The 22,500-nt window shown below is 42.3% G+C and overlaps 1 protein-coding gene across 2 annotated transcripts in view; it reads left to right on the top strand.

The window, feature by feature from the left end:
- Positions 1–14,987: 14,987 nt before the first annotated feature.
- cfap58 (cilia and flagella associated protein 58) overlaps positions 14,988–22,500 on the top strand; it is a 146,499-nt gene continuing 138,986 nt past the window's right edge. For both annotated transcript variants that reach the window (XR_007193908.1, XM_048247104.1), the window contains exons 1-5: positions 14,988–15,145; positions 15,867–16,136; positions 18,252–18,400; positions 20,414–20,570; positions 22,495–22,500. The exon at positions 22,495–22,500 is cut by the window's right edge and continues 189 nt beyond it. Coding sequence is in view for 1 of the 2 variants with exons in the window: in XM_048247104.1 (XP_048103061.1) it covers positions 15,140–15,145; positions 15,867–16,136; positions 18,252–18,400; positions 20,414–20,570; positions 22,495–22,500 (588 nt within the window). In the remaining variant the exon portion in view is untranslated. The remainder of the gene's footprint in view (positions 15,146–15,866; positions 16,137–18,251; positions 18,401–20,413; positions 20,571–22,494) is intronic.

The following is a 22,500-nucleotide window of genomic DNA, read 5'->3' as shown; positions in this document are numbered from 1 at the left end:
GACATTTTGAATGTTGTGTGTCATTTTGCTGGAGATTTGGGGCATTTTGCATTTTGTGTGAGCAGTTGTGGGTTTTGTGTGTGGAGTTTTGAAAAATAGACAGTTTTGAAAACGTGTGTAAACAATTGTAAAAAACTGTAACATCTCCCCACCCTCCACCTGCTGTAAGCCAGTGCAGCTGTCTATTTGGTAGAGGTCAATCATGCATATACAGAATGTAACTAACACCTGAGCTACACCGGGCCCGCAACTGAAGCGCTCCGTTCACGACTTACTTTTAGAATACTGGTCTACTTTTTTCAGACGTACGCGCTGCTATCACGTCTGGTCTAGCTACTTCCATTGATCATAGTGGAAGCTAATTGATGCAGTAGACGCTACGCGAACAGAATGCTTCAGTTATGTGCCCAGTGTAGTCTCCCTGTAAAGTTTGCATGAGATCCAGAGTTTGATTTGATTGGAAACATAATGGAGCCTTCTAAGGGGTGATGGGAGCGTGTGCGTGTGTGTATGTTTGTGTGTGTGTGTGTGTGTGTGTACATGTGTGTGTTACAAGAGTCTTGTGCTTGGTTGATTTGATCATTCTTCTGCTTTGAAGTCCCTTTATGAAAAGGATGGTCATCTGGTCTGCCTATTGTCCTGCCTGCCAGCCTGTCCACTGTATAATGTGTGACCACAGCGTTCAAATCCTCCCTGATGTTCTTTGTTGGTTTTTAATATCAGGCAGCATTTTTGGACGGCACTCTCAATGTTTTCAGCTCAATCCTCTCCGATACTGACCCTTGTGAAACGTTTTTGGACAAGACAATATAGCCCAGGTGAGCTTGCGTGTGTTTGTTATATCTTGCTCTCCCTGAGGGGTCTTGTTCCTACCTGATTTCCCTCTTCTTCTCGAGTTTAAGTAGGTCTGACAGGCTGTTGAAGGCAAATGTCAAATGTTATGTCCTAAACAATAGGTACAGGTGTGTTTACCTGTGTTTTAAAAAAAAAAAAAATATTTGATACATTTGGACAGAGGTTGCACCATGTTGCAACAGAGAACAACACCTAGGATGAACTAGGATACCTAGGATGAATCACCTTTTTTTATGTTTTTGTTTTTTATTCATATCTAATATTCTACTGTTTCCAGAGCATCAGGTTACCATGGTTTGATTGGACACCTACATGACATTTAGCAAAACCATAGGATTTGGTTGGTTGTTTCTTGTAATACCTTTTCACTAAAAGCATGGTGAAGTTTTACGTTTTTGAAAGCTTTCGGATTATAGTAGCCTAAATTAGATGATTAAAGGTAGGAAACCGTACCCATACTGCAGGCCTGACCACAGTGGTCAATGCTTTCCCCTCTTCCTTCAAAAATGTATTTGTTCTGCCACAAACAATTTTCAGTGAGCAGACACAGAGCACCAGGCGGAGGAGGCTGATGGGTTGAGGGTGAGGGTAGGAGGCTGGAGAGGGCAAAACCTCATAAAATATGTTTCACCCCCACACACACACAAACAAACAACAACACACACACACGGAGACACAGACACACACACAAACACACACACACACACACACACACACATGGAGACACACACACACACACACACACACACACACACACACTAGCTGAGCTAGCTGAGTGCCTTCCTCCCACTGCCCATCCCACCACTACCAGCCCATAACCGAGCTCCCGCAATGACTCCACAGTCTCCCGGCTCAGCGATAATCGGCCCCTTGTCCATATTCTGTTTCATCATGTCTGGGCAGCGCTTCGCATGCGGGAGGCGGCCGTATGAATCGAGCGCTTGTTGTGTCCTGATGATGGCCTCTGGCAGGCCGTCAGGCAGCTTCTCTCCAAAAGTTGAGTACTCACAGATTTTACAGTAACTCGTCTTCGCTTTTCTTCGCCCCACACCCTTTTTGCTGAAGCCAGGTCTTCACTGTTTCATTCAAACATACAAAGGGATCCTTGTTTGTACAAATGGTTGTGGTTATGGATGTGGGAGAGAGAAATTAACAGGGCAAGGCCAAGCACTGGGGATGCAACACTTCAGTCATGCTGTCAAGAAATGACAACATCTCCTACCTGCAGCTACCTTGATGTTATGATTAGTAAAATGAATGTGTTATTTATCATCATTTTCACAGGTCAAATATTGTGTTAACGGACATAAATGGACCCAGGTCCGCAAAAACACAAATATAATGTGAACAGAGTCCAGTTCATGCACGCACCCAGTGTGATGGCTACCTCATAGACAAGTGGTTCAGTCCATTTTTGTGTTGCTGGCATGGTTTGTATGTTCAAATCAAGAATGGCACAATAATTGCAGCTCCCAAAGGATGGTGGTAGGGGAAAGGATCACGCAAGAGATTATATGAGGCCTACAAAATGGTTCTGGGACATTTTCCATAATATGAAAATAAAAAAAATAAAAAAAAACATTTGCTGGTAGAACAGAGTTGAGGCAGAATACATTTTCTGTCATTTTGCCTGTTTGTTTCAATGCTAGCTTCATAACTAGCCAACTCAACAAGCCACCCAAATGTAGGGGGCATTAAGTGAACTAACTGTCATGGGAGAGACCCATTATCAACTGTGTGGTCCTACTATGGAGTGTGCACTCACAAGGGTTTGACTTTCTCAGGCCACCGTACAGCTATGATAACAAGGGTGTGTCTGTGGGTAAGGCCAAATGTGGAGACACAGCACTCTAATGTGGAGACACAGCACTCAAAAAATACTCCATAGAAATGCATGGGGCTAGTTTGTCACGCCAATATGGCCGTTGTCTACACATATCCCACCCCTTCCTCGGCAAAACATCGACATGTGAATACATTGAGCCAATCATGTGGTGTGATGTGAATACATTGAGCCAATCATATGGTGTGTTGTTAAGACATCGTGCCAATCATGTGTTGTGATCTCGCCGCTGGAGCAAGATTGGTGTCGTGAAGCCTTGTGCACGTGCATTTCTGCCGAAATGGATGCCTGACGAGTGCCCAAAAAGCGTTGTCAAATGGCCGCTGAGTGGAGGGACTTGCCTAAAAGGACTTTGGTAAGGCCTATAAAATATGTCTTCAGTCATCCATCAACAGCTTCAGAAAAGCAGACCTTGATTTCCCCTTAATTGTACACCGCATGTGTAAACATAAATGTGCACCAATGGGATAAAACTTAAATAAATAAATAAATCAAGCACACAACAGTATCGTTTAATTGCCTCACAAACGTTTTGGGCTGACACCCTTCTTCATTGTGAAAAATGGAAATTTCACCCTTGACCCCAAGTAGGTGTGTTTACATAAATAGACTAGATCATCACCTTTAACCCCCACAGGTACCCAGCGCTCTCCAACAGAGGGAGATCCAGTTACAATGTACAAAAAACAAAAGACAACAGACAACAAACTACAACAGCATGTGACAAACATGAACCACCTATGTCAAAGTCCTGCACATTCCAAACATTACCATATACCACATATTACAAAAAACAAGACAATATAATTTCCTCGTTCATCCCTTTGGGGATGAGAGTGAACAGGGAGTGTATCCAATAAGCCTCCCTCTGAAGTAGTCAATTCTCTCTATCCCCACCTCTGCGAGGCATTTCCACAACCCCAATCCCCATGTATTTTAAGTCATTGGTACTATGGTTAACCCGGTTAAAATGTCTAGCCACTGATGATTTCTCATCGTGGTTGCGTATGGAACATTTATGTTCACATATTCTAGTTTTTAGTAACCGTTTTGTTTTCCCCATATAAAAGTTGCAAGGACACTTAAGAAGGTAAACCATATACTTGGTGTTGCATGTAATTCTACCTCTCACTGTAATCTTTTTTCCTGTGTTGGGGTGCGAAAATGTATTCCCCTTAATCATAGCATAACAGTGTACGCAGTTATGACATGGAAAATTGCCACTGGGGATCTGTGACAAAAAAATGTGTGGGCCTAGTGGTGGGCAAATCAGATTTAACTAAAAAATCCCGTAAGTTGGATGTCCTCTTATGGAAGTGTCTGGGTGGGCAAGTAAAAGCATTGGCAATTTGCGGATCTGTCTTCAATATGTGCCAGTGTTTATTGACTATGCGTTTTACTGATGGTAATATGGGACTATATGTGGAAACCATGGCTAACCCCTGATCAGAAGTGTTCCTGGACTTAAATGTAAGCAAGCTTCCTTATTTCTACACCAATGGGATAAAGCCATAAACATTCAGTACTGTGGTGTTGATTTGTCACTGCTAAACTCCACTGTTCCTCAAGTGGAAGTAGCATACAGCAACCTAAAAGGCAATCCCTGTGCAGGACCTTAGTAGGCATAACTGAAAGTACTGTAGACACACACAAGCAAGAACAAGCCGGTTGTTTCTGGGTCAGCGCTAATCATGCTCATCTTCGCTGTCCTTCTGTTCTACCTAATAGAGCAAAAAGGGAAACCAAGTCAACCAAGTCAGGTGAAATGAAATCCAGTCAGAGAAAGAAACGCAGAATTCTCAAAGCACGCAAACCTGATAAGTCTATATTAAATGCATCATAAAATGTAATGTACTAGTGCATCCTATTTTCTATTACAGTTTTGAAGTAGTCTTTAGCCAGACCAAGCAAACAAAAGTTAACGTAACCGATACTTTATGTCCTGTTAGCCTCAACACACGGCTACAGTATCACTGCTGTGTAAACTAAAAATGGCAGTTGTCCGTGTCTGATGGGCAAACAGTGAACACCTGCTTCCTAACTGTTGCCATGGACACGGAAGTATTTTTATGAGCATGCCCTTGTTTTCTGATAGGCAGAATCCACAAAGTGGTGATTATATCTAACAGTCCTCCCATGTGATAAACCTAAGTCAATAACAAAAGAGGAAGGTAGGAACCACTAAATATAACTGTCAACATCCATCGGCTGGATAAAATGCAACACCCCATACTTGCTATGCAGGCAAGTGATACAGTTGCACTTTTTTGTGCACATTCCATAAATTCTTTAAATAAACCACCAAAAAGTCTACAAATACTTATGAAATATAATTTGTCTGTAAGGAAATGCACAATACACAATATACAACGCATTGAACGCACACTCTTTAGGACCAGATCCACATTAGGTCTATTTTAGTGCAGTATAGGACTGTTTACCTCAGCTGCCCTAGAATAAATGTTATGTTTTAAAATAGAATGTAATGGATAAAAAATGAAAGTGGAAAGTGTTTAAGAGATAAATCAGGGACGATGATGAAAAACAGGGGCCATTCATTGAGCCCCATTCAACCAGCATAAGGGCCACAATGTCAATGTTAAAGGACAGCTAGGCAGGTTTTTTAGCTTAATGTACCTTAATTTAACAGCTTCAGAGTCATTGGATTGGTTATATGACTTTTTCTGGGGTGAATGGTGGCTGTCTCGCTTCCCCCTAGCGTCCCGACACTGCAACTTTGGGCTGGCAGGCCGCCGGATTCAGAGACAGAAAGTCTTGCGGTCTCGCGATGTAACAAATTGCTTTACTGCACTACACACATACACGCCAGGCACCGGCTAGAACAAGGTAGCGATGGAGTTTCTCAGACATTCATCATGGCAGAGCTGGCGAAAAGAAGCAGAAAGCGAGTAATATATATTAAAAAACAAATATATAAAATTTTTATATATATTTGTTGTTCATCAGATGAAGGTATACTGTGGTTGTTATTGTTTCCCTCTACATGACGGTTGTTTTGTTGTTGATGGTTGTATTGTAAAGCTCAAAGTCTGAAAATAAAAGTTTACTGTCTTATCTATTACATACTTTTATTTATTGTCATACTTAATACAGTTGTATAATCATTTACAGAAAATAGTGTAAACAAATGTGTTGTGTTGCTCTTTTATAACAATTTATTTATTTATCTGGAAATGTTTATTTATGTAAAAATGTTTCTACACACTGACTTGACTGATATTATGAGGGCAAACGACAGAAAAATGCTGTTTTTTTATCTTTCATTTTCCATCATTTTTTTTGTTATCTGGGCTGTATATTTTCGGATCACCATGTTTGGCAACAACGTTAATGCTATGTGATCACCCAAGCACCCACTTACATAATTGAGGCCGATTTGTTATTTTGCACTGGATGGCTGAGTCTGCAAAGCAAACTCGTTGACTCTAAGTGCCACTGCATCCAGATCATCACAGCTTGACTTATCATATTGTTTGTGTTGAAGCGGTCCGTTGCAAAACAAGTCTTACTCTTGTTGAAGGTTGTGAAGAGAGTGGGGTATTACGCACACAGACTCTTTGTTGCCCCTGAAGAGACAAGAGGGTCAGCCATTCATATCTGGTGAGGTTTTGGCATGCTTGACATTTTTACTGCTAACATTGAACTGACTGCTTGGACAAAAAAAATCTTTCTGTCGAAAATGCATATGGGATTAAGATTCATCCATTAAGATGCTAATGGAGCAGAATTGTGAGTGAGTGGTGTGTGTGTGATGTGTGTGGATGATTGTGTGTGTGTGTGTGTGTGCCATGCATGTGCGTGTATATGTATGTATATATATGTGTGTGTGTGTGTGTGTGTGTGTGTGTGTGTGTGTGTGTGAGAGAGAGAGAGAGACAGAGAGAGAGAGAGAGAGAGAGAGAGTTTTTGTCTATGGTGAATAGCAGGATTTGACTACGACTCCTTCAGTATCAACCTTGCTTCACTGTGTCTCTGTATTAATTCAAAGTAATTCCATCTTTAATGGATGACTTTAGGCTACATAATCACAAAACAAATATAATTATCCATAATGATGGCACTCCAAAGACAACAAAAGGCAAAACAAAATAAGAAATGCATTTTCTCAGTCCATGAAAAACAAGCCAACACATTTATTTTTCCACAGATGGAGGCTTTCCCGAAATAAAAAAGAGAATCTAAGACCTTTTATCACACGCTACTCTGATGCACACCATAACAGAACAACCTACTTCTTTATCACTGTCTGTGCCCATACTCTTTTGTGGCACACTATGCAATTTTGTGATTACACTGTGTATTGTATGCGCTAAGACGCTTATAATAGTGTCATAGGATTACTTTTATTATTTAGGTTAGAGTCCCTGTGCTATATGTAACGTATTGTGTTACCCCCCCTTTCTTTCTCTCTCTCTCTCTCTCTCTCTCTCTCTCTCTCTTTCTCTCTCTCTCTCTCAGTGCAGTGCTGCCCGAGGCTGTCTGACCTCCCTGATTATCATGATCAGCACGACAGGCCAGGGACCGGTCAACGTACAGTAATGAAAAGGTGATGAAACGTGGGCCCTTCTGTTTTCACTTTGTCCTCTAGAATACCTAGGCTATGTCCTTCAGTCTCAGTCTGCTGCTACCTCTCCAGAATGTTCTCTCTCTCTCTCTCTGTTGTGGTGAACTCTATTATGTGAACTTTGACCTTGTTCTCTCTCTCTCTCTCTCTCTCTCTTGCATGCACACACTTTATATCATCATATTCCCATTTGTGTTATCAGAAGAAAGTACCTGTATAAAACAAACAAAACTATACATGGTGGGCTTTAAGTCTGTTTTACGACTATCCTATTCTTGGTAGACCTGAGTCTGGGTGTTCAGAGATGGTGTATCTATCCCGGGTATCTTTGTGACAACAGCAGTTTTTCTAAAATGAGTCCCATTGTCATGTCAGACACACACCGCCTCATAAGTTAGACGGTGTCGTCTGTCAGGGACATCCGTTATCTCACTCTCATTATCCTTTTTCTCAGACTAACACAACTAAAAGCCTGGCACATTACTTAGAGTGCATTCAACAGCACGCTGCAAAATCTCCCTCTTCCAAATTAAATTAATCTTTGTCTCTCTGTCTTCAGACTGAGTATCCCATCGCTCTTTGTCTCGCTTTGCTAAGCGTGAGATGTAATACTCTATCTACAGTATTATAAGAAGGCTTCATTACGGATATGAGCAGGCTTTTCATTGGCATAGAATGAAGGGCAGTCCGTTGCCACGGAAATAGAATGGTATTAAAATCTGTGCCAGTCACCGTGATGTCTCTGTTGGGGAGGCATTAGTGGGATTATGACACAGACGTCGCCATAAGATGAGTGAGCTGACCAGGAGGGATTACACTGGACGTGGTGTGATAGGGGGACAGAGTGCGTGTCCAGTGAGAGAGGGAAGAAAGGAGCGCCAGGAAGAGAGTGGACGTACCGTGGGAGCACCAGCTCACAGAGACGGATTCCACTGGACATAGTGGGGGAGAGGGAAAGATAGAGAGAGAGAGAAAGAGAGAGAGAGAGAGAGAGAGACAGAGAGAGAGAGAGAGAGAGAGAGAGAGACAGAGAGAGAGAGAGAGAGAGAGAGAGAGAGAGAGAGAGAGAGAAAGCAGAAAGAGGGATGAAAGAGAACAATATGGTAAGGATGAAGGATACTGTAAGAGCAGTGGTTGCCAGGTTCATTACACTAGGACACCTTGCACTTTATTCCGAGTGTGACAAAAAAAAATTGTGCGGCGCGTCCCCTGGTCACTTAATCAGTCAGCTGCCCCAAACCTCGTCACTCGCTTCCTTTTTTGGGTGCATCTGGTCCAAATTCTGTTTACCACTCTCCCCGTCTAAAACATAACAGCTCCTGGATGAAATATCTCCCGCCTGCTCTTTCTTTTCCATTCCACGCGCCCCGCGCTGCGCTGAATGAAATATAAGGAGCCACATTAAGCTTTCAAACACCCAGCTCTTTCAGCTTGGCGAACACAGGTAAACGTACTGTCAGAAATTAGTAACAAGCCATTATTCATGCAATTCCGTTAGCTCGTCGAATTTCCTTCTCTCTCTCTCTGTCTCTACCTCTCTCTCTTTCTCTATGTTCTAGTACTTTTCTAAAGCAAGCAGAACTGGACCAGAACTAAACTGTTGTTTCCCTCTGGAGATTAGTCTCAGCTTGTGTGTTGCTGAGGTCCAGATTATATTTTGCATTTTATGGATGTGTGTGTGTGTATGTGTGTCTGTGTGTGTGTGTCAGCTATTAGAGCATGCGTTTCTATGTCTGTGTCTGCATGAGTGCATGTGTGTGTGTGTGTGTGTGTGTGTGTGTGTGTGTGTGCGTGCATGCATGCGAGTCTTTGTTGTACATAGATAGTTCAAATAGCAATCAGTGATGCAATCATGGCCCAGAGGAGAGCTCTTTAGCAAATCATCCCATCACAGCCCCCTCTGATTCTCACATCCTCTCCCCTCCTCTCTCCCCCTCTCTGCTCCCCAGGCAAAGTAACGTGGCTCACCAAAAGGCACCACACAATACCCGTGAACATAACAGAATACACTCATAAACTCAGTGGGCACAATGCACAGGCTTTGGCTCACAGTCATATAAGCCTACACAATCCAGAATGTTTATAGTGCATAGTCAGAAATGTACATGTAGCATGTAAGCCGGTGGTAGTGTAGTGGTTAAGGAGCTGGGCTAGCGTGCAGTGGCCTGAAAGTTGTCGGTTCAATTCCCGGCTTCCACCGTTGTGCCCTTGAGCAAGGCACTTAACCCCAAGTTGCTCCGGGGACAATGTAATCCCTTGTAATATAGTTGACATGTGTAAGTCACTTTGGTCAAGAAGTGTCTTAACTCTTTTTAACAACAACATATCTACATCTGCTTTTCTGACTATCCATTAACCAAAACAGAGACATTCTAAAGAAAGCTTCTCCTACACATTGCATACCTTATCATTCCAGTATGCATCTTGCACACTACATTTGCACTATTACTTTTGCACTCTATATCCCACTCCATGTGTTCTTGTTTTGATACTATGCCTTATTTGTATTTTTGTATATTACAGTATGTAAATATGTGCCGATTGTTGACTCTATTGTACAGTATGTGTCTATATTACTATATGTCTACTGAATGTATGCCACTACATGTCTATTTGTTGAATGTATTTGTTGAACGCCTACCGAAGTCAAATTCCTTGTGTATGTATACTTGGCCAATATATACTAATTCTGATTCTGATTTACTAAAAGTATTTGAGATTCATACTCTCTTAAGATCTTAAAATAAATGGTCACCTTACCCGATTCTGTGGTTTGACTACTGTCTGTGTAGAGTTGTGAGAGCAAATAATACTGACATTTTGCTACATTTCTTAATAAATGAAACTCAAACGGAAAACGCAGCCTACTGTCTTTGGATTCATGTAGAGCACAAAGAGTTAACACAAAAATAGAGTAGTCTGTTCTGATTACAACATGTAGCCATGCTAACATCAGTCAACAATAAACCTCACTAATTATATCAATATAAAGAGAAAGGACCAGCAAGTCCATGAGTAATTAAATGGTTTGGCTGTGTGTTCCAACGAAAACACAGTGAGATAATCGGCCAACTGAACGCATGCGATACTAGACATCAGGGCTGTTAAACAAAAACAGGTTGCTGGGGGGAGTCATGGTGAAGTGGTGGCATTGGCGTCCAGTGCCACAAATGGGCTCCGTGGAACACCTGAGGGGACCCAGAGACCCAGGACCCAATGACTGAGGGGACCCAGAAACCCAGGACCCAATGACTGAGGGGACCCAGAGACCCAGGACCACACGCCTGAGGGGACCCAGAGACCCAGGACCCAATGACTGAGGGGACCCAGAGACCCAGGACCCCACGGCTGAGGGGACCCAGGTTCGAGTAAAATATAACTTCAAAAAGAAAACAGGTTGCCAACTGTACCTCCAGAGTTCTCTGTTATCAGTGCTATAGAGGTACAAGGTGCTTTAATACGCTCTCGAGGGCAGTGAATGTCATGCCCATCAGCCTCTCGTCTGGGTCAGAAAGGACAGGTCATCCTCTGACTGGTAATACTCCTCATTAGCACCCTGCACTGAACCCACTGACTCCCAAACAAGTAAAGCGTGTGTGTGTGACAGAGTACCGTCCCTACGGTTGAGTATGCACTCTGACTGCCATACCAATGAGCCGGGCTCTCCGGCATTGCGGTCAAGCTACACGAATGGTGACCCGAGTTCGAGGCTGCCTGCTCTCTCCTTTCGCCACAGTGTCCATGCACTGCATGACTTGCAGGACGTTGCTACCTGTACCCCAGTTGCACAATCATATTCCCAGCGTCCATGAGCTAGTTCAGAGCTCTTGAGCACCTTGCTTGATGAAGGACCTGTCTCAGAAAAATCCAGAGGTTCTTAGCGACGCCAGCCTCCTCCGTGCTTAAGCCAAGTGAAGTGTTCTGCATTGATTTCCCCCCCTCTAATTATACATGCCTGACTAAGTTCCTGAAGCACTGCTGTGCTGTAGAGTAATTTTGCACCCTCAAAGGAATGTTTTAGTTCAGTTTCAAAGCCTTGTTCTGTAGTCAAATGTATCCATCATAGGGGAGAAAACTGCGCTGGAACGTCATTGATTGTGTTTTGATGATATCGGGGAACAGATCTGATTTCACTCAACTGTTTTTCTCTTTCTTAAGTTGAGCCAGAGGCATTGTGTTTTGTCAGGGTAGTTAATACTTGTCACACCCACAAAGATGACTTTTCTGTCAGTTGCCAATTTTTTTGTCATCACATTACGTTATGAAAAATGTGCTTGTTTGAACACAGTGATTTATGTCGAAGCCATAATGAAAAGCATAGAAGGGAATAGGTTTCTAATGGATCATTTGTCTTAACACAATGCAGGGATAAGGGTAATTGCGGTATCTTATATCATGTGTCTATGCCACCCTTTATTCTCAGAAAGAATGAATGAAAGAAAAAAAAAACAAAACACGTTTCGGCTGATTACCATCCCCTCACTGATAACCCACTTGGATACAATTGCCATGGGAACAGTTTACATGTTATGTGCAGTTGTCAAGGAGACACAATCAAAAGGATAATGGCCTATCACGCCTTTGCTCGGTCTCGCAGCACACCTCAGCACACACACACACACAGACACACACACACACACACACACACACACACACACACACACACACACACACACACACACACACACACACACCACACACACACACACACACACACACACACAGATTACACATATCCCTCAACAATTTTCTTGTGATTCAAATGGGGCACTTAAATCATGCTTGAAGTGACGTGTTTATCAGGACCCTCACAGCTGGAGGAGGCTGTTCGGAACATCACCATGCTTCTCACAAATTAGCATTCACAGCTATGGATGTATGAGTGGGGGCAAAAGACACACTGTTTCCTACATATAAACTAGGCCTACAAAACACATCAAGAGGAACCAGAGACCATTTGCTTGTGCTTTATGAAATAACCTGAACAAAAATAAAAATGAAAGTAAATAACCATCTAATGGTACAGTAGTTCTGTAAAATAGATTACTTGATTGTCGACTCTGTACCATCTAAGCCACGTTCACACATACATGTATTCATTTTGGAGACACTTTTTACCAAAGTGACTTACAAAAATGAAGAATAACATTGAAGCTACAATGCAGAGGAGACCTTAGGTAGGAATTAATACTACATCAGCAACACTTTTACTAGAGGATGAGAGGGAAGATGCCATAAGTGCTAGGGAAAGTGTAATAGATGGAGAAGGTGGTAGACCAGGTGGGAGATGGAGGAGGGGAGAGAGGGAAGTGTGATGGTGTGAGGTGTGTGAGGTTGTGAGGTTCTTAGATGTGTTGGGTGTGATGGTGTGTGTGAGGGTTGTTAGAGATGTTTGGGAGAAGAGAAATGAAGCCGGCGTCATTCATTTCTTTGATTCTTGCACATTTACAAACATGTTACCCATAATGCATCTGACAAAGACTGCTCACATTTTCAAGTGTCTCAATCATTTGTTTTAGCCACAAGTGCATGCAGTGAGGTGCACAATGTAACTCAAGTAAATGCAATCAACTACAGCTGAGTGTGTTCCTAAAACAAACAAAACACATTGAAGTGCCTTTTCATCATATCATTAGAATATGATGACTGATGACTAGGTTTATGAACTATCATTGTATGCTCTGGAGTGGGCCAACCTGAAAATATATGGGATTGGTGTCTGTCTCCAATGAATGCATCTCATTTTCTGTCAATCTTTATTACAGGGTAGTAGACATTACTGTCAGAGATGTGTGCCTTTTAATATATAGCCTTGGTAAGACCATGCCTCTGTCAGGACATACACGCCCCTTGAAGTAGGAAGCAAAGACTTGGTCTAGTGACTGTAATGCCCAGAGGTAACATTTGATAATTCTGTCAAAGTTAAACAAGGGATGTATCCAATGATCTACAGTGGTTGCACAGACATAATATGGCAAAATTAAGCTTTTTTTCCCCCTGTGCTACATGCTTATCTATGCTGTGCAAGAGTAGGGATATTCTAGTATTAAGGTGCTAACACAATGAATGCACACTGCTCACCAGAATACTCCAAACAAACAAACAAAAAACAAACACCAACAGATGTCTCAGTGTGCACCGTTAGTATGTTGGTCTTTGTTGGATGGAGTTGTTTGAGTTTGACAAGTCCAGATGTCATTATCTTTGATTACTATCTAGGCAGGGTGGAGCTGAAAGTTGGTTTTCTGAGCATTATAAATAAAGCATTATAATTTTAGATTTTGTCCAATATGCAACACTGAGTGCATCCCAGTGTAAGGGGCCTAAACTTTGTTTAATGCAATATTTATGTCACTGTCCTCTGGCACCATCTGAAATCTGAACCTCTGAATTGATACCATAAAATGTCAAAAAAGTCAGCATTATCACAGTATATTCACAATAACTTATTTCAATAGCTAATTCATGACTGAACAAAAGTCTGAGGTGACTATTCTGAAACAGACCTTTTTGAGAGCTTGGAAGCCTTTGAAATCTGTGTTGCTGTCCTCTGTGAAAGGCAGATATGCTTGAAACGCTGTTGCCCATGACTGACGCTGTGCCGCTGTCTTAGCCAGATGTTCTTTCCGCGCTTCAACGATTCAGCTATACCCAAATCACCACGCTCCCGAGCACCGCGTAAGGACACTTCTTCCCATGCCACAGATCGCCTCCAAAGGAAGTTTTGGGCGCTCAGTTTTGTCGAAAGAAAACGCCAATGTCATGAAAATAGAGGCGACGCACCATAAACTTGATGTCTCAATTTAAAAAGTCATTATACGTATCCATTTGTCCCATTTTTAAAACGAAAAGAAAAACACATAGATTGAAATCCAGACTAAACATTTCCCCGGACTGTCACACTAGTGTAGTTGGGGGCTAGTATTCAGCTTGCAGATGTTGATGTGTTTTTCATTTTGTACTCCCCAAGGATTGCGGTTATCGCGTCTCGCAGATGTCGCCGTGGAGTTCATCTCGACGCCGCATCTCCACGTTACAGTAGATTGGATTATTGTTGGCCACTGCAAATAGTCTCCCACAAGCCACTAGTCAGACTATGGGATTATATGATTATCCAAAGAAGACGATAGAATTGAGCACACTAACGCAAACTATTTATAGACTAAGCGAACTTTTTTGGTGTCATGGCTTTCCTAAACATTTTTAGCAGGCATACAAAATATACACAAAATATTATTATCAATTTAAAACTCGATTGACATACAACATACAACATTTTTCCTCTAATTTAGCCTATACTATTGTTAGAGTGAACTGAATATAGCCTATTCGGCGTTGACTAGCCTACTATTTGTTTATCTGCACTTCATTCAAATTCAGTGCAGACGTGCGCTCCGGGAGCGCATGATTTGTGTAAAGCTGCCATCTAGTGTAGTAGGAAAAACAACAAACCAGCAGGATAGACCAAAGGGTGGGCCAAAGCTTGCTGATGATGCAAGGCAGAAAAATGCGAAGTCTTCGAGGAAACAGGCCCCAGTGTGTGCTTCTGTGTATCATACCAACTTTATAGGCCTACATTTTGTTGCAATCTATTGCAACATTTTACAGCAATGTTCTCCTGAATTCGATACTTTCCATTCTCTCGTGCGTCCAATCTCCACACGACTCACGGTTGTCAAGGCGACGGCGACGCGTTGCCTTGGAGTAAACCAACAGTAACTTCTGCAGGAAATGAGCGAGTTCGTTCCAGTGTTTTAAGCGTTTTAGGAACAGGGGAAATGTGTGGTGATGGCAGTATACGTTGTTAATACTTTTATCTTACTTGGATTTAACAACCACTGAGATCAACGGACACGATGGAGGTGTGCATTTTCTGTCCTCTATCAACTTTTTAGACGTAATTGTTGACATTGCTGTCGTATAACGTTAGCCTATTTGCTAACGTTAAATGACGTTAGGCTACTCACTACTGTAACAGATAAGCTTAATTTTAGCAAGGGAAGTTGGAAGGATATAAAACCATCACTAACTTCCATTCCTAGAAACGGTCCATCATGGTGCCAGTAATGTAATATACAGCTGTCACGTCATTACGCATTGCTTTTTAGTTGTCATACCGGCATGTTGTAATATCTCCAACATTCAACGTTAACGTTACACTCAACCACAAATGCTAGTTGCCACACATTTAAAAACAGGCTAGGCCTACAATGGAAAACGGTTTCGTAGTCTAATGTTGTTTTCAGTCATGTCACAGTAAAATCATCCAGCATCCTTTGAGAGCTGACGTTAGAGTCAAGTGTAGTCTGCCATAGTAAGATTTCAGAGTCTAGAAGTCAGGATCAAATCAGTGTTATGGGCAAATGGGTTTAGTTGATAGTCTGTACAGCCTACTACCTCATTACTGTATTATTATAGAAATATGAAATTGCCTTTGTAACTGCATTTAACTCCCTGACTCAAAAATTAAGGTCTCATCTCTCAATGATTTCATCATATTCCATTTGTCATTTGACAAGCTCAGAGATGTCTTCTGCCCCCCTTACCAACCAATAACACTGGCGTGTCTCACCACATTCTCAGAAGGCCGAGATGGAGGAGAACTCCTTCGAGTCACTGGAGAAGGAGTTCCAGGAGGTGCTCAGTGAGCTGCTGGGTGACAAGAGCCTGGAGAAGTTCCGCGTGGAGTACGAGAAGCTGACCAACGCCCTGAAGAAGTCGCATGAGAGCGAGAAGCGGCTGATGACCAAATGCCGGGAGCTCAATGGCGAGATCGTGTCCAACGCTGCCAAGGTGGCCACGGCACTGAAACTCTCTCAGGAGGACCAGACGACCATCACTTCCCTCAAGAAGGTAGGCCTACAATGTCTGTCCGTCCTCCGTAACAAGTGTGAAAAAGTAATTGAGGATCTGTGATGGGCAGATTGTCACATTTTCATATTACAAAGAGATACTCATTTTAGTCGACTGGGGAAATCTCTCTCCTTTCTGTTATTTTCTTTCACCAGGAAAATGTGTTTCTGGAGCAGGACAACTAGTTTAATGTATTTCAGATATAAAAACATCAGTATAGTGTGAATACTGAATACAGCAGGACAACACATTACTTCATCACTAAATAATACAATTCTAGCTGTAAAATTCCATCACACTTACATTTTCAAACATGTCTGAATTAGAGGGCATAGACCTAGTTAGTGTGTTATTTAGTTTGTTATGTACACAGTTATAGCCAGAAAAATTGACTCCAACAGAGATCAGCAAGTCTGGAGTAGCCTACATCCCCAAAACAGATTAAGACGGCGGATAGTCGATGACAAGCAGGACAATAGAGCGGTCTGTCTAACTACCACCTTTCTTGCTGTCAGAGTGGTGAATGGTTGGGTTATTTCATCTGCTGCTGGTCGAATAGGAACCTGAATTTCATGAATACATGGGGAATGGTACAAGTGCAGTTAGTGTGTAGCCACAACAACACTGAGTCCTTAAAAGAGGCTTGTCGAAAATTCTGTCATAAAAGATAAATATAAAGACTAAACTGCAGAGGTTAAATCAGACTGTCACTTGTTTGCTATCTTTGTGCTCTTAAAACTACTAGGCTACCTGTCATATTGTTGTGATGCAGAGACTTTGACATGTTTCAGGATGAAAACAGTAATTGGATTATGTGAAGTTGAAAGCGTGCTGATTTGAAGGCAAAATCAAACTGTCATCAGACAAATCTGATGGAAATGTCAAACGTCTTTAAATGTCTATATTTATAGACGATCTGTAGCACATGGATGTGGTGGTGTTACCCACAGAGGTGGAAAGAGGTGCAAGAGATTGTGAGTTGTGTATGGCCTCCATCCTGTGCTGTCCTGTCCTGCTGAATGGGATACCTTATCAGGTCTAAAGAGTGCCTGATGTTCTGGAACTTTTATGGAAGCTCATGGGATTGTATGGAAGACAGGTACAATTCCAAAGAAGTGACACTGGGCATGTGTTATTTTTTATTGCTGAGGAGAACAACCATAGGCCAGTTTCAAACTATAGCATAAGTCTCCTTTATGTTTTCTTAGCCTGGTGGCAAGAAGATCAGTCTCCTATTTGATGTCAACTAGTTTGATAGGTGTTTCGTTGCATAAAGCAGGGATCCCAGGATTTTCTGGATGTTTGGAACATAGGCTAGCAGCGTGATTTGGCATCAGATTCAGAAGGCGAAGACAGAAGGCAAGAGACATCAGGGTGGCCTTGTGAATAACTTTGGATCTGTGCCTCACAGTATGTTGTGGAAAGCATTTAGCTACTTGCAGGTCCCTGAGAAGATGTTGGCATTAGTCAGGGCATATGTTGAGGACATTCTGTTGTGCTTGAACATAAGTTGTTACACCACGTTTGAAGGTAGGTATCATGGCTGGTTGTACCATTTCCCGATTGCTTTTTGCCATGGCAATGGAGGTAATTATGTTGACATCAAAATGGGTTGTTGGAGGGGATGGCAGACACCACTGCAGAGTCTTCTGGAATTGCTGTGGGCCTAATACAACAAAACACCAAAGAAGGAAGCTAACTGCTTGAAACCCCCAAGGAAATGCTCATGAAGGCTGGTCTCATAGTTATGTTGTTTGTTGCTGCTTTGGTTATTTGTCTGGGCATTCAGGCTACTATCTTTGCCTAGAGCTCAAAGCTGTATTGTTGAGGTTGAATATATTGTAAGGTTTTTTTTTTATATGAAATGGTAAGGTTTGGTTGTTGATTGACCACTGTGGGAAGTCCCCTCCCTATAACACGAGGAATTTACGTAACATCCCTCGTGTATCTGAAGTTACTGTCAAGAATCCCATATTGCTTTTCATCTGAATTCACCTGTAGGGGAAAGGGTGATTAGTTGCAGCGTGCATGTGTGTGTATATGTGTGCGAGCGTGTGACTCCTGTAGACCGATGTGTCTCCGATCTGACCGGTTGTTGTGCCGTGTCCATTGCAGGAGATCGAGAAGGCCTGGAGGATGGTGGACACGGCCCACGACAAAGAGCAGCGTGCGGACGAGACCATCCAGGCGCTGAAGCAGGAGATCGTCAACCTCACCAAGCTGCTGGAGCAGGGCGCTGGGCTGTCTGTGGGACAGGAACAAACGTGAGTTTTCTTTAAAACTTCCCTTTTCTTTACAACTTTTTTTTTTTTTTTTAAGTGCAGGGCTTTAACTCTTCAGCCACTGGGCCAGAATTTAGGGGTGAGCTGGTTCATTTAAGATTCATGGCCTATTTAAATTTAAGTATAAGTATAGTATGTAAGTACCGGTATATATACTCTTTTGATCCTGTGAGGGAAATTTGGTCTCTGCATTTATCATAATCCGTGAATTAGTGAAACACACTCAGCACACAGTGAACACACAACAGCCTGCAACAACAGCGGCACTCGGGGAGCAGTGAGGTGTTAGGTGTTAGGTGCCTTGCTCAAGGGCACTTCAGCCGCGCCTACTGGTCGGGGTTCGAACCGGCAACCCTACGGTTACAAGTCCGAAGCGCTAACCGCTAACGGCCACGGCTGCCACTTAAAGGTCTGGTACAAGCGATGTGGGATGATGTTTGCGTTTATGTTTATGTTTCTTAACAGAAGCTTTTGTCCAGCATATTACATTATACTTGAACCAAAGACCAAACCAAACACACCAGAGAGGTAGCTCACCACACCCACTCCCTTCAGTACTCCTCGATAAACTCCACACAATGTTTTGTTATTGTTTGGGGGACAGGCTGCCCCCTCTACGTTTGTGTCCAGTTTACGGAGGCAGGGCTGTCTAAGACCGTTTATTTGTTTCACTGTGTTCTCAGAGAATGGAGAGCAGATTGTGAGGAGCAGATTGGGAGGAGATATTTGCTGAATGTTACAAAAAGTTTTATGTTAGAAATTGCTCAGTATCTCGTACCCTACCTTTAATGTAACAACTTTTGATTTCTGTACATTTATGATAACACCCTTGGGCACAGAAATCTTCCTTGCCTTTAAGCCCTGCATAGTTTTTTTCTACTTGCCTGTAAGAAAGCACTGCAAGTCTGCGTCTGATCATGATATGAGAAAACTTCCATGCCAGAAATCAGTGGATAGACTCCTGTAATGCGCTACAACTTGATCATTAAGTGAAGCCCTGACACTTTTGGTTACCCTGCAAAGGAAATATTTAATTCAGTTCTTCCATAAAGACTCTGATTTTTCGAGATTTAATTGACAAAGAATTTTAGAAGGCATGAAAGTCTAACACTTAAATGATTAAAAAGTCTTTGGCGTAGGCCCCCTCATCGGTCCAGGTCTTGGATTGTCTTGATACCGCAAATCCTGCCTGATAATAGCCTACCCCCTGGACAGATAGGCAGAGACCAAACTGGTGGTGGTGGGGAGGAGGAAGGGGACATCAAGATGACGGCACCTGAAGCAACGAAGCAGGAATGTTAGGCGAGTCATTATAAAAAGGCGGTGGAGGCCTGTAATTGGCCGTTTAGTAACAATGAGTGACATGACATTGGAGCCTTCCTGGAAGAACTTAAGAGCGCTATAAGCTCCCATTTCATTTTTTTCCGAATGGTCATGTGTGGTAGATTAAAGCACAGGAGTGTCTGACGGTTTGCATTCTCTCTGTTATACACTACAGTACAAACATACTTATACATGCAGAAATTACTGCAGTTGTGTTAGCTGTAGGAAAGAGAATCTCTGTTATGGAGTAGATACATTGCTGTGATGTTTTATAGTAGGCTGTTGGAAAAGGAAGCCCGGACGGACATGTTCAGTGATTCAGGAAGTGGTTGTGGTCAGGTTATTCATTGGGCCAGTCATTTTTCTCATCTTTAGCATAACCTGCTAGTCATACACTGATGATGTTAATTGTGAGAGAAACAAGAGTTGGATAGTTTCTCAAGTTCACTTTTTTTGAACACACTTTTTTGAAGCAGCCAACTTTTTTGTGGAGACTTCTCCTAATAACACCCCCTGAGGTTTGTGAATTAGATTGCAACCTCTGTTCTCTCTCTCTTTCTCTGTGTGTGTGTGTGTGTGTGTGTGTTTGTGTGTGTGTGAGTGTGTGTGTGTGTGTGTGTGTGTGTGTATGTGTGTGTCTGCTGTTTCTGTGTCTCTGTCTCTTTCTCCCAGCGTGGGCGATCTGTTGAAAGTTAGAGACGAGCTGAGCAAGGAGAGAGATAACCTACTGAAGGAAGTGGTGACCTTACGTCAGAACCTCACCCAGGCCATATCCAACCAGCAGGACGTCGAGTCGCAGAAAGAAAGCGCCATGGAGACCATAACCAAGGTGCCACATTTGGTCTACTTCCCCCCGAGGTGCACGAATAGCATAGCATAGCATAGCATAGCATAGCATAGCATAGCATAGCCTAGCATCTCCGCACTGTATTTTTTTTTTTTTTAATTCACTGTTTTTATTATCAAAATACATTGCTATGCTCAGAATTACAAACAACATTAATTTCAGCCCCCACACACCCAAACCTCAGATATACTGTAGCTCTCACATTGGACTATGGACTCTTAAATCAAAAGGAAAACAATAAAGATTTATTTATAGGCCTATATAAAGTATTGATCAAAAGAAAATAATCAAATACAAATCACTGTATTTGTTTTAAGGTTATTCTATGGTTCTGGCATGTTCCAATTGATATTGGGCAACGATTTCTTTCTTGGAAAAACTCAATCATCAGTAGGCAAATCGTCAGCACCATTCAATCAGAATAAATGGAAATGGTTATGCGGTTGCCCAGCAACATTGCTCAAAAAGTTGCCCTATGTATTTAGGCTACATGCCCTGGATGTGTTGTGTGCCTTTTGTACACTTTTCATATTTTAAGGTTATACGCTTAAGGCTGGGCTCAGGTGCAGCTACATACTGCTTCAGTGTTTTGGTATAATGCATATCTCATCCCGTAATGCATATCTCATCAAAATAAAAATGCCAAAAATATCCTCCCTTTTTCCTGGAAGATTTTGCAATGCCTGAGGGATGACATTCTTTACTCACTTTTATTGGATTGATAATAATAATAATAACACTAGTAAAAAAGAAAGATCTGGCAGAAAGCTTTGAGCTGATGTTGCATAAACCAATATTTGTGATTGTTTATACAAAAAGAAAGACAAGGATGGCAAATCAATAGGGAACACACACACACACACACACACACACTCTCACACACACACACACACACACACTCTCTCACACACACACACACACACACACACACTTTCTCTCACACACACACACACACACACAGAATAGTAATAATAAAAAAGAAGATACTATGTCTTCATGCACGCCAAGTAGCTGTGCCTTGCCAAGGCATTTTATGAAATTAATATCCACGGGTTTTTATGGGAGCGAGTGATGTGAATCTGCCATAAAAGTGGCCATTCCCAGGCCTAATGTCCGCCGGGCAGCCCTGCCAGCTGCTGATAAATGGGTGATCCCGTCTGACAGCTCTCCGCTACAAATAATCCTGTTATGCTTCGCTAAGGGAGATTTTACCTCTGTAGAGACACCTGGTTGGGAGTGCAGGTATGTGTCTGTGTGTGTGTGTGTGTGTGTGTGTGTGTGTGTGTGTGTGTGTGTGTGTGTGTGTGTGTTAGTGTGTATTTATTTGTGTTTGTGTGTGTGTGTGTGTGTGTGTGTGTGTGTGTGTGTGTGTGTGTGTGTGTGTGTGTGTGTTGGGGTGAAGGTGGGGATTATATACAATTGTGTTTACCATATAATATTATGTGATAGTGAAGTTTAAACACTATCACATAAATAACTGCACATGCATATCAGTGAATTTCATACACACACACACACACACACACACACACACACACACACACACACACACACACACACACACACACACACACACACACACACACACACACACACACAAACTCACACACGCACACTTTTGGAAAGTTTGGGGTATACCATCACCATATGGAAAGTTGTCATGATCACATGTGTTGTACATAAACATAAAGCACACACACACACACACACACACACACACACACACACAGACACACACACACACACAGACACAGCACACACATACACACACACACACACACACACACACACACACACACACACACACACACACACACACACACACACACACAGACATACACACACTTGTTCTCAGTATGTTATTGAGTCCAACCTTCTGCCCCCCTCTCTCTCTCTCATCCCCCAGATGCAG

Source organism: Alosa alosa, chromosome 7, assembly GCF_017589495.1.
Source record: "Alosa alosa isolate M-15738 ecotype Scorff River chromosome 7, AALO_Geno_1.1, whole genome shotgun sequence".
Taxonomy (NCBI): domain Eukaryota; kingdom Metazoa; phylum Chordata; class Actinopteri; order Clupeiformes; family Clupeidae; genus Alosa; species Alosa alosa.
The sequence above is the reverse complement of the archived record's forward strand: the minus strand, read 5'-3'. Positions and strand labels throughout refer to the sequence as shown.